The sequence below is a fragment of the Sebastes fasciatus genome, chromosome 13 (assembly GCF_043250625.1).
Source record: "Sebastes fasciatus isolate fSebFas1 chromosome 13, fSebFas1.pri, whole genome shotgun sequence".
NCBI classification, from domain to species: Eukaryota; Metazoa; Chordata; class Actinopteri; order Perciformes; family Sebastidae; genus Sebastes; species Sebastes fasciatus.
In genome coordinates this window covers 11,805,006-11,817,329 of record NC_133807.1, presented here as the reverse complement: position 1 = coordinate 11,817,329, position 12,324 = coordinate 11,805,006, and the positions used below count along the sequence as shown (strand labels likewise).

Sequence of the window (12,324 nt, the reverse complement as noted above, 5' to 3'; positions counted from 1 at the left end):
CCATGGACAATCCCATATAGGGCCCATTTTTCAGCCTATTTACTACCCACATGGGCCCCACATACAGATGTTGGCTGGGTTAGAACTGTGAGTGTTCACTGCCCTCCAGTGGCCACAGCGAGGAACTACAAGGCTCCATTAATATCTACCTACATCGCACTAGTTGTGTGATTATCGCAATAACAACAGTAACAACAGTATTGGTCGTCGCTGTATTAGTGGGGAACCGTTTGTTTTAATAGCAGTTTGTCTGTTATAGTGGCCTTCACTGCATGATAACTTTAATTATTGATGGTGTTGTCATCATCTCAGGGTTTATAGCGCCTCTCTGCTCCTCCATGGACTGCAGCAGCTGCTCTGATGATGCTCTCTGCTGTTTGCTGCTAAATCAATGACGATTAAAAGACAGAAAACATCTCAATCACAGCGGAAACATACGGAAACATACGGAATCCCTATCCTGGATTTTCGGTCACTGAAAAAAAAAATTAAGGCTTTACTGTATTTTCTCTGTTAGGATGTCGTCATCTGAAAATGCTGAGTCACATAAAGGTATGTGGATTATTACTGTTATCATCACACCAAGCTGCTGATCAGGGCTGTATTGTGCCATTTGCACTATAGGCTACTATCTACACAAAAAAACAATAATTATCATTTAGAATATCATATAAATCAAACAACTTAATTCATAATTAATAAATCAGCCCAAATATGATCTGAAATCTTATATGCTCTAATATCTGCTTTAAATATGCTAGATATGACTGTTATTATAAAATGATAATAATTAGGGCTGTCAATCGATTCAAATATTTAATCACGATTTATCGCATGATTGTCCATAGTTAATCGCGATTAATCGCACATTTTTTTATCTGTTCAAAATGTATCTTAAAGGGAAATTTGTCAGGTATTTAATACTCTTATCAACATGGGAGTGGGCAAATATGCTGCTTTATGCAAATGTATGTATATATTTATTATTGGAAATCAATTAACAACACAAAACAATGATAAATATTGTCCAGAAACCCTCACAGGTACTATTTAGCATATAAAAATATGCTCCAATCATAACATGGCAAACTGCAGCCCAACAGGCAACAACAGCTGTCAGTGTGTCAGTGTGCTGACTTGACTATGACTTGCCCCAAACTGCATGTTATTAATATAAAGTGGGCATGTCTGTAAAGGGGAGACTCGTTGGTACCATAGAACCCATTTTCATTCACATATCTTGAGATCAGAGGTCAAGGGCCCCCTTTGAAAATGGCCATGCCAGTTTTTCCTCGCCAAAATTTTGCCTAAGTTTGGAGCATTATTTAGTTTCCATCACGACAAGCTAGTAGGACATGGTTGGTACCGATGGATTTCTTAGGTTTTTCTAGATTTCCTATGATGCCGGTATCTTCACTAGCTTTAAAACTGCACTCTTATCACGTTAAATTTGACAGCCCTAATGATAATATACATGCACTATAACTGTAATTTTCCCACAGCCTGTGAAGCATCGCCCCCTACATCAGAGGCTAAACCCCTGAGGATCGTCCTGTTGGGGAGGACAGGAACCGGCAGAAGCTCCTCAGGCAACACCATCCTGGGCAGGTCCGCCTTCTGGGTCAACGTCTCCCCCTGTTCCGTCACCACGCAGTGCACGAGACAGACCGGGACAGTAGACGGGCGGAGCATCTCTGTGATTGACACTCCGGGGTTCTTGCACACTCACCTGTCCCCCGAGGAGGTCATGGCAGAGGTGGGACGGTGCGTTGTCCTGTCCTCCCCGGGACCCCACGCCTTCTTGGTGACCCTGCAGCCCGGCAGGTTCACCCAGGAGGAGAGGGACGCCTTGGAGTGGATCAAGGCTTCGTTTGGACCTGAAGCCACCAGGTACACCCTGGTGTTGTTCACCTGGGGAGACCAGCTGCACGGCAAACGCATCGAGGACTTCCTGGGAGAGAGCGATGAGCTGTCGGAATTTGTCAGCAGCTGCCATGGAGGCTATCACGTCTTTGATAACAGTGAACAGGACAAGACAACGGAGTGCGAGTCACAACAGGTCGTACAGCTCCTGGAGAAGATAGACAAGACGGTGGCGAACAACGGAGGCGGTTGCTATAGCAACGACATGTTCAAGAAGGCCGAGAGGGTCATCAGGGAGGCGCAAGTGAGGATTCTGGAAGAAAGAGGACACGAGGTGGAGTCCCCACAGAAGGCGGCTGAAGAGGAGCAGAGACCAGAGAGGGGGGAAGAGGAGGAGAGGAGGAGGAGGAGGGAGGAAGAGGAGGAGAGGAAAAGGGCGGAGAGGCTGTTCTGGTCCGAGCTGGTGACCGCGGTGGGGAAAGGTGCCGCGGAGGGGGCAGGGATCATGGGGAAAGACGAAGGGAAAGGGAAGGTCGTGAAGAAGGTGAAGGTGGTGGAGAGGGCGGCAGCTCTGGCAGCGTCGCCGTTCTCCATCACCTCAGCTGCTAAAGCAGTGGGAGGAGCAGTGAGAGAAGGAGGCAAGGTGTTATATAAACACAGAAAGACGTTCCTGAAAACTCCTCGTTGAATACAGCCAGTCATACATCTAGTGTAAATCTCTGTTTAACATCAGCACAATGCACTGTCACTTTCAAAACATACTGTTAAATAAGAATGCATATGTGTGTGTGTGTGTGTGTGTGTGTGTGTGTGCTGCACACCCTGCCGAAAGGTAAACATCCTGGTGTGTTGCAGTCCATGTGTAACAAAGAACAAAGCCACACCTTTGAATTGAGTGAATTCACATGTTATAATAAAGGTAATGTCATAAAAATGGTGTGCAATTCAACTAACTGTGACTAAAACATTTGTGTCAAAAACTGGTTCATCCTTTACAAAAATTTCAACACGCTCTACTGCCATTTCCCCCTCAGTTCGGTCACGGAAACAACCCATGAAGGACTAAAACATTTGTTTGATTAAAACATTGCAGCAGTTATCTGTTCCATCTTTGGCTTCATTTAAGACATGACATATTTGTTAGCCCTTTTTTTCTCCCATGAAGAAATACATTGAAATATAAAAGAGACGACGATTAAGAAGAAATATAAAAAAAATAAAAGGAAAGAAATAGTTTGCATATAATACAGTAAGCTATTCAGGGAGTGTCTAACATTACAGAACCAAAGAGGAAGACACTTTGTGGAAGATGTACAGATGATTGTAAAGGCCCCTTGATGCAAATTTGTGGTATCGGGCTATATAAATTAAATTAACTTGACTTAAAAGAGAACAAAAGTACAATATTTTTCATTAGTTTAAATCACCAGGCATAACGGAGTTTATCAAACGTGGTAGTGATTGGATAAAATGTAGGATTCTTTGACATGAAACTCGGAGAACTCTTACAGCTTTAAAGGGATAGTTCGGGTGTTCTGAAGTGGGGTTGTATGAGGTACTTATCCATCCATAGTCAGTGTATTACCTACAGTAGATGACGGTCAGTATTTTAGTCTCCTAAAAGAAAGGCCAACCTTAAAAAAAACAAGTTGAAGTGTATGTTATACTGTTTTTACAATATTTTCACCGGTTCACCTTGCATGTCAGACACTACACAGTCGGTTTCTGGCGGGGAATTGAAGCCGTTATCTATGCTCTCCCCAGGGTAACCAGACTTCATTGAAAAAAACAGTAATTTTACCTTACAGAACACGGGAGTTGCTGGTCGGTTAGTATGTTTTGGGTTACCAATCGAGGCAACGGTAGACCAGCAGCCCCTGTGTTCTGCAAGGTAAAATGACTGTATTTTTCAATGGAGTCTGGTGGCCTTGGCAACAGCATAGATGGAAAACAATGGCTTCAGTTGCCTGTCAGAAAGGGCTGTCTGACCTCAAGGTAAAGCGGTGAAAATATTCTAAATATAGCATACACTTAAACTGCTATTGATTTCTTTTAGGCCCCGTCCACAGCAGCACATTGCTTTGGTTCCGTGCGGTAACTCCTGTCTGCTTCTTCAAACTGGGGGGCGTGCCGACCGTCATCTACTGGAGGTAATAAACTGACTATGCATAAGTACCTCATACAACCCCACTTCAAAACACCCAAACCACCCCTTTAACACAGGAAACACTGGATCCGAAGCTACATATAATCTACCTGATTTACAATTTTGTGGATTCAACATTGTAACAGTCTCCAGAGCCTAAAAGGGAAAGTAAAGACAAATACATAGTTTCCATAGTGTTACTCACTCGCCTGAATTTAAGTTCCACGTACACATCAGCGACACATTTCCAGTGACACATTCGCATCTTATGAAGAAAAAGAACCCCGAACACACATCCCAAACTTCTGACCACAACAGTGCATGTATGTACGCACACATATACTTGTAAACACACAGACTCACACACAAAGTACCAATCACACCGAAAACCAATCTCTAGAGGCGCACACATGGTTGGTCTACAGAATGACGTCAGATCATTATAGTCCCATTGCTAAATGCATGTACAGTTGAAGGGCAGAGTGTGTGTTCAGATGCTGAGCTGTAGCTGCAGGCACAGATGGGCGGCTGAACGGCACAGACGTCGGATTTAAATGGGCATCGGCAGGCTCATCTTTCCTCTTCCTCGAAGCACTGCAGACAGGCAGCGGAGGACACAGAGGGAGAACGAAGTAGGCATGAGAACAGAGTCCTCTGTTTACCAAGCACTATTTCCACTGTCTACAAACCAGATTCATACTCTTTGCTTTACCAAGAAGGATACTTATCCTCCTCGACTGGAAGAGCAGGATTAAAAGCTAATAACACAGCAGACAATACTCAATTCATTTCTCATAACCACAATACAGCTTTCAGTAGACATGATAATCACAGGTGTAATTAATAACATTAATTATTATGGTCCTGTTCCATTTAGGTGTGCCAGGACCCTGGTGTAGTGTGCATGCTGGCTTGCTGGAAGGCTGTGACACACTAAATAGAATTGTATTAATTACACCTGTGTTTATTCTGCTATGACATGTCAAAGTGGCCGCTGTGAAAAGGGCCTATTAACTGTTTTGGTCAATTATCAAGGAAAAACACTACACATTTGTGCGTTTACGTATACTCAATTTACATTTTCTCTGTTTTATATCAGAAGAAAATGTTAATTTGGGTGTTTTGGGCTTCGACAGACAATAACTTGTAGTCTGGTAAATTATAAAGAGCTTTTGTCAATATTTTTGATGAGGTAATTCCTCGGGAAAAGTCCAAATAGCAGCACCAGATCTATAGATTAGAACTATCCTAAGGCCTCTCCTTCTGATCTAAAGAGATCAGAGCTGAAATTAGCCACAAGTCTCCACAGCCAATAGAATCATCCACCTTTGCAATAGTCCTCACTCACCCCTTGTGACGTAAAGGTAGAAGAAATCGCAGTAGAAGATGGTCTGCACGACGCCGGACACCACGGCGATCTGGTCGAAGAAGCCCTCGGTGTGGTAACGCCACACCCAGTTGGCTATGTAGAGGGCTCGGTAGAGGCCGAGGAAGAACAGGTAGTGGGTGGTGATGGACTCCGCCTCGCCGGTCTTGGTGATCATGAAAAGCTGCGGCATTATGGCCACCGCCTCCAGGAAGATGGAGAAAGTCCACAGGATCTGGATGGAATCAGAGAGGGGGAGAAATATGAGTTGACTCTTAAACTGAGGCATTAAAAGTACAAATGAAAAGAGATGTATTGTTTAGACGGCCTATATATATGCAACATTAATGAAAACTGGACTTAAACGGACCATAAATACTTCAAGCTGCATGTTTATAAGCCATCTTATGTATTTAAACTTTTCCACACCTGGACCCAAATGTATTGAAGACACTGTCTGAGTGCTTATTTACCTCCAGTGGGGTGAAAGCATAGTTTTCCAGGAAAGACAGCCCGACGACTGGCACCAACAGGAACTCCACACGGAACGTGTCGTTGTCAGCATCGTACGTGTTCCTGAAGCGCATGTAGATCAGGTATACTGTAGCATAGGACAGAGCCAGGAACACCACCTGAGAGCAGAGTTGAATATTGATTATAAGTACATGTAAACACTGACTGATTGCTGCCTGCTTTGCATAGTTACTACATACAGTATGTGTATGAAACTGGATTGTCTAACTGAGGACAAACTTAATCACCATGACTTGGTGTCCTTACATGACCTTAAGTATAAATTATACAGTGCCTATGTCTTTATATCTATACCTAATCCATTTTCCCCATTTTCTGTTAAACTCGTCTTCTTTCACTCTTAGAGAATAAGTAATTTTCCTCCATCACAAATATGTCCTGTACTATGTCTAACCATTGACTAAGTCTGGGTGGGTCCACTACAAGCCAGTTTCTTGTAATGGCCTTTCAGCCAGCTGTAGTATTTAAGCCCTTGTGTTTTCATTGGGGGCAGGTTAAGGGTCACTGTATGTGTGTAACTGCGTGTGATCAACACCTACCTTCATGACCGTGTTGTAAGGAGAGATGAAAATGGTGAACAGGTCAAGGTACCTGGTGGTGAAGACAAGTGCAAACAGCACCTGAGACTTCCCAGAGATGCCTACAGAGAGGGAGAGAGAGAGAGAGAGATTTAATCTCTGTTTTAATGTGCAGTCAAAGCAGATCCCCACTTTCTGCTCACAGCTCACAGATATGAGAAGACAGTGTTGCCACAATTTTATGATTTTAACTGCAACATGAGACAGCTCTATAATTAGTTTGTTATAAAGATACAGGCTGCTGTAGAATAGGTGGAGCAGGCAGCAGATTGCTTTTGCCACGTCGCTTCCACTCCTGCAGAACCACTCAGCATTATACACACACACACACCCTCCATAATGATATGTACAAAAACACTTCACTGTGTATTTGTGTGCACTGATATACAGCTGTATATATACTGCACAACTGCATGCATATTGTTTTAGTGAGGGTTTACAGTCACACCAGTAAGTTAAAGTGCAGTGATGTATATATACTGTACATGCATATTGTTGTATTGAGGGTGTACAGTCATACACCAGTGAGTTAAAGTGCAGTGATGTATATGTACATGCATATTGTTTTAGTGAGGGTGTAAACAGTCACTCCAGTTAAAGTTAAAGTGCAGTGATGTGTATATATTCTGTACATGTATATTGTTTTAGTGGAGGTACACAGTCACACCAATGAGTTAAAGTGCACTGATGTGTATATACTGTATTCTGTGCATGCATATTGCTTTAGTGGAGGTACAGTCACACCAATGAGTTAACGTGCAGTGATGTATATATACTGTACATGCATATTGTTTTAGTGAGGGTGTACACAGTTACTCCAGTTAAAGTTAAAGTTAAAGTGCAGTGATGTATATATACATGCATATTGTTGTAGTGAGGGTGCACACAGTCACAGCAGTAAGTTAAAGTGCAGTGATGTCAGCAGTAGCCTACCAGCACAGGACCTGGACCTCCATATCTTCAGAAGCAGGATAATGATAGCCACCAGATGTGACACGTCACCCGCCAGACGAAAGACATTCATGATGTTTATGTCCTATAACAACAACACAACTCCTCCTCACAGGCCTATAACACGTCCTGCAGACACTACCAGGGCAAAAAGTGACAAGACGAAGCTATAAAAGAAGCTTTCAGCTACACACAGTGAACTCAGAGTCTGGTCGCTTGTTGGCTCGTTATCTGAACTGATGTAGATACGCAGACAGTCCAATCAGAGTCTCACTGTGTCCGCATTAGTCTGAGGAAAGTTGTTTCAGAGGAGGTGACGTGGCTGACAGCTCAGAGAGTCAAACCAGCGTCAAGCTCAGCTAGCATGCATCAAACAATGCTTCCGGTTCCGGTTCTGATCCTTTCAAAGTAAACACCCATTAGTCAACACGTGGTGTTATGTTGAGAATTAGCCACTATAGTGTATAAAGTTGACATGTAAAATACCTAAAAAATATATATATATAAACAATATTTTTATTGAATTTTACATATAAACATATATATAGACAGACTAACAATATTAATAATTAAATTATACAATGAAATTGTAATTGTAATGAAATTTCCACAGTAATCAAAGAAAGAGAGACATGACATCTCATGTATTTCACATATCTAACAAAGAAAACAAATAAAATAAAAGATAAGACAAAATAAATAAATACCTCAAAGAAGAAAAACAAAAAATGAATAAGCACACAACAATTTGAACAACAGCACTCAGCAACACACAGCAGTTTCAATGTGACTGTGCTTCCTTGACGTCCAAGAAACTCCAACAAAGGTTTCCAAACATTTTCAAATTCTGCTGCTTTTCCTCTGGTTATGTATGTAAATCTCTCCAGTACAACACAAGATGCCATCTCCCTCACACTTACATGTATCCAAAGTAAATCCATTTTTTCTCCAAGCGAAAGCTATCATTTAAAATACCTAAATTGATCAAGTATTTAACAAAGACGAATATTACCTGGCGATTCGTTGTTTTAAAAGTTGTTTTATTTGGAAGGCAAAATTTCCCATTTCCGGTGTTGCTTGACTGTCTGGCTGTCCTCAAGAGGTGCATCCCTTTAACAGCAGAGGGAGACAGACTGCAGGCAATAAGGAGATACAAAACACACTCTTTTCAATAGGAGGAAAATCATTGAAAAAAAGAACTGAAATGGATTTCCTTTTGTTTTCATTTAATAGAACTGAGAATTGTGTCTCTATTTCCCAGTATCAGATTACTGTTGTTCGTTCCACGAGACATATTAGGCCTATTAGAAAATTATAAGAAAATCACAAACCAGTAAAATGAAGCTTTTCCATTTTATTTCCAAACATTAAAGGAACTGTTTGTAAGAATCAGAAGTGCTTGTTAAAAGCGACACCTGTGGCCGTTAAGTCAACGAAAGTCAGCGTCGGGCTCACGCTTGTGCTCGCTCTACATAGACATGAACGAGCATCGCTCAAAACAGTGAGGCGACACACGTCAGCTAAAACCACAATATAACTCTATATTTCAGCTGCTTGGCAGTAATGTTAGCTGATCAGACAAAGGTCTCTCCATGAATCAATGCTGATCCTAGTGTTGGCTTTTCCTACTTCAACCTCCCGACCGCGGCCGGAGGGAACAGGGTCAGAGACGATAATGTTTCTCGCTGCGGAGCCCCGTCGCTTCACAAGACATGGGAAACCTCTGTTGGTCTGGAGGAGCTGCAGCATTTATTTCTGCACAAACGTCCACTTCACTAGATATTCTCAGAGCTACTAACTCTTCTGCAGTGTGTAGTGTGCGAGCATGCACGTTAGGTGGAACGAGCTGAGTGAAGCCAAGCAGGCAGAGGAGCAGAGGAGCAGAGTACAGCAGAGACTCAGGCCCTGGAGACCAAAGCTACGGTCCCCCCCGCGTCCTCCGACCGCGGCCAACACTGTTTTGCAAGACGGGCTTCACTAGATATAACTTTGCGGTTTTGGTGCTTCCGTGTAGTTTGTGTTGGAGTTTTGTCTGCACAGCGTAGCCACACGCGAGCGCTCATGTGACACCAACCCGGGTGATTTATACATGTAAGAAGTTACAAACAGTCCCTTTAAGGTCTAAAAGCTGTTTCACAGCCCTCCCCACACTGCCAGGAATAAAGCTATGTGGGAGAAATACTGAATCATTTATTTATTTATGCATTTAGTTGGTCTAAAAGTAGTCAAAGTTATTATTATGATTTTGGGGGCATTTTATGCCTTTATCAGATAGGTCAGCATGTTGACCCCAGATCCAAGGGGTGGTATACACGGTATGGAAAGATCAATCTACCTTTAAATCCATATTAAAAATGTTAATGTTCTTCTATCTATCTATCTATCTATCTATCTATCTATCTATCTAAATTCAAATTCAAATTCAAATAAGCTTTATTGGCAGAATGTTCAGGTTACATTATTGCAAAAGCGAAATTACATATTAATGAATAATTACATTTCACAAGAAATAATCACAATATCTATCTATCTATCTATTTATCTATCTATCTATCCTTTTCAGTTGTGTTTCAATGTTTTGTCTTTCCTGTTTAATGGTTTTATTGTATTATGTCCAATACTTTGAATTGTGTGTGAAATGTGCTTTCCAGAAAAATTGCCTTGTCTTGCCTATTATCTTTATCAACTTTGGCAGATGGGCTGTATGAATCATACACTAATATGTACCTGTGTTCAGGTTGAGACATTAATACGCTTAATTAAATGCAATTAAATGCAAACGTGTAGTAATCAGATCATATTGAAATGATTCAGACTGATTCAATTAGCGGATTTCATTAGCAATCGTGTTTCACAGCAGACGATGAATAATATCTGTGACAGATGGTAATTTGAAAATATCTCATCCCACACTGGGAAGGTTGTTTTGAGACTTCTCCAGCTGTGTGACGAGCTGTTTCTATTTGTGTTATTCTCATTTAGATGAGATTGAGACGAGTCTTTAGAATGAAGATAAAAGTTTTTGTTGTATGCAAATAGAAAACCGTCTCTTAAGGTAAATGCCACAGTCCAGAGAGGGCTTGTAGCTCTTTTCTAATGCTTTTCAGTGTTTTAAAATACTCTCCACCCTCTGTCGTCACTTTCTTCTGGCACATCCACTCCACCTGCCTCCCTTTCCTCCCAATTCTGCTATCTGAGTCACAGTCAAAACCTAAAAACCATTCACCCTCCATTTCTCATCACTCGGTGTCTCCCTTCCTATCAAATCCCACCGTCTCCACCACTACCTCGGTCCTCCTTTAATCCACAAATTGCATCTGAATTCATGGCATCACACACATCCTGCTCCCGTGCCTCCTACTCGTATGTTTGATGCAGTAAAATCACCTGAGATTACAGAGGAAATGCTCTCAGCCTACTTCAGACTGCATCTGTGCGGTGCTGATGCAGAGAAAGTGAGGGGGCACCACACACCGACGAAGAGTACACAGCTTCTTCATACACCCCTGAAGCATCCGGGCCCCTTTTCTGTCAACAGGTTGTTCAAGTTTATTCTCAAGCAGAAGTGTTCGTATTATCTGAAAGCTGATACATCAGACAGTAAGAGTGATACATGAATGATGAAGAGGAAAGAAGAAACTGACAATATGCAATAAAATGATGCTCTATTAGTCTCCTATGGGGGATTTTCTTCCAGACAAATGTACTGTACAGGACATCCTCTGGACAGAGCTGACCCATACACAGACCATGGTGTTCTGAACAAAAGGTTATGGGAACTAATCTGACACCCAGGCCTGATTAGTAGCTATTTATACCTACACACAGTCCGGTCTTCCCAGAGGAGTCTGTCTGCCTGCTCATCTCCTCCTCAGATGCTGCACCGAGCGGTTGTCTGATCCGTCTGTCTGCAACCCTCGATCCCCCATCACACACAGCACAACTTTTTTACTGTTATGCTACCCTGTCATTTAGTGTCTACAGTTGGTAGAGGCTGTGATTATCTGTAAAGCGAGGCTAAAGGTAATTAATAGGTATAATCATTTTGATAGTCAGAGATCAAATTAACCACCTGGAGCCTCCTTTAAACCTTGAGCAGTAGCCCAATTTTCTTAGCCTATTTACATTCTCTTTGCTTTATATTGTAAACCTATTTATCAAAGTAACAAGGACAAATTGCTTTAATTAAATGGGCAGCACAGAGATTTTTCTCCGTTTAGGGTTGGGTGCAGCCACAAAGAAACATTTCTGATTAGTGGTAAAATTGGACCAGAATTAGACCTGAAACAGTCTCTTCCAAACCAGTTTTTCAAAGTCAGGATAAAGAAAAACTCCCAACAGCATTTCCACTGTCTTTCCAACTTTACACGTTCAATAACTCAAGAAATAATTCAGAGAAATAGTGAATAACATCACCACATTTCTCTGGTGTGTTTCCACTGTTTATATTGGCTGACCCGTACTGACCTGCTGCTATAGTATTACTCTTGCTTTATTTTCTCGCTTTGTGCATGTGTGCTAAAACTATACATACTGAGTATACTTTCAGTTTACTTTTTATGTACTTATCAGAGATATACTTAAAGGGATTATTTGTAACTTTCAGAAATGCTTCTTAACAGCGACACCTGTGGCTGTGAAATCAACGAAAGTCAGCGTCGAGCTCGCGCCTGCTCGCTCTAAATATACCTGAACGAGCATCGCTCAAAACAGTGAGGCGACACACGTCAGCTAAAACCACAATATCACTCTATATTTCACCTGTTTGGCAGTAATGTTAGCTGACCAGACGAAGGTCTCTCCATGAACATGATTTAGATCTGATCTTAGTGTTGGCTTTTCATGCCTCAGCGCAGGCTGATGCAGCGGGGCTCTGCAGTGTGTCT

At 41.9% G+C, this 12,324-nt stretch overlaps 2 protein-coding genes across 4 annotated transcripts; one reads left to right on the top strand and one right to left on the bottom strand.

The window, feature by feature from the left end:
* Positions 1-157: 157 nt before the first annotated feature.
* LOC141780316 (GTPase IMAP family member 7) lies at positions 158-2,605 on the top strand. The gene is made up of 2 exons (XM_074655485.1): positions 158-552; positions 1,503-2,605. The coding sequence occupies exons 1-2, from the start codon at positions 519-521 to the stop codon at positions 2,549-2,551; spliced, it is 1,083 nt and encodes a 360-aa protein (XP_074511586.1). The 5' UTR covers positions 158-518; the 3' UTR covers positions 2,552-2,605.
* A 149-nt stretch (positions 2,606-2,754) lies between these two features.
* Positions 2,755-8,581, bottom strand: kdelr3 (KDEL endoplasmic reticulum protein retention receptor 3). Of its 3 annotated transcripts, none has more exons than XM_074655487.1 (6): positions 8,451-8,581; positions 7,421-7,576; positions 6,449-6,549; positions 5,849-6,007; positions 5,358-5,610; positions 2,755-4,603 (listed from the first exon to the last, which is right to left on the bottom strand). In XM_074655487.1, exons 2-6 carry the CDS (start codon positions 7,509-7,511, stop codon positions 4,560-4,562), a joined length of 648 nt encoding a protein of 215 aa, XP_074511588.1. In that variant the 5' UTR covers positions 7,512-7,576; positions 8,451-8,581; the 3' UTR covers positions 2,755-4,559. The 3 variants fall into 3 exon arrangements, with proteins under 3 accessions (XP_074511588.1, XP_074511589.1, XP_074511587.1); XM_074655488.1 differs by having other exon boundaries at positions 8,359-8,467; XM_074655486.1 differs by lacking the exon at positions 8,451-8,581 and having other exon boundaries at positions 7,421-7,816.
* Positions 8,582-12,324: the final 3,743 nt, after the last annotated feature.

What these genes read in the sequence shown, in the direction of transcription:
- LOC141780316 (XM_074655485.1), top strand. Translation starts at nt 519, where the DNA reads ATGTCGTCATCTGAAAATGCTGAGTCACATAAAG. An exon ending in AAATGCTGAGTCACATAAAG is followed by an intron (nt 553 to 1,502) that starts GTATGTGGATTA and finishes ATTTTCCCACAG; the next exon opens with CCTGTGAAGCATCGCCCCCT.
- kdelr3 (XM_074655487.1), bottom strand. Translation starts at nt 7,511, where the DNA reads ATGAATGTCTTTCGTCTGGCGGGTGACGTGTCACATCTGGTGGCTATC. An exon ending in ATGCTTTCACCCCACTGGAG is followed by an intron (nt 5,611 to 5,848) that starts GTAAATAAGCAC and finishes GATTCCATCCAG; the next exon opens with ATCCTGTGGACTTTCTCCAT. An exon ending in CTACCTTTACGTCACAAGGG is followed by an intron (nt 4,604 to 5,357) that starts GTGAGTGAGGAC and finishes GCCTGTCTGCAG; the next exon opens with TGCTTCGAGGAAGAGGAAAG.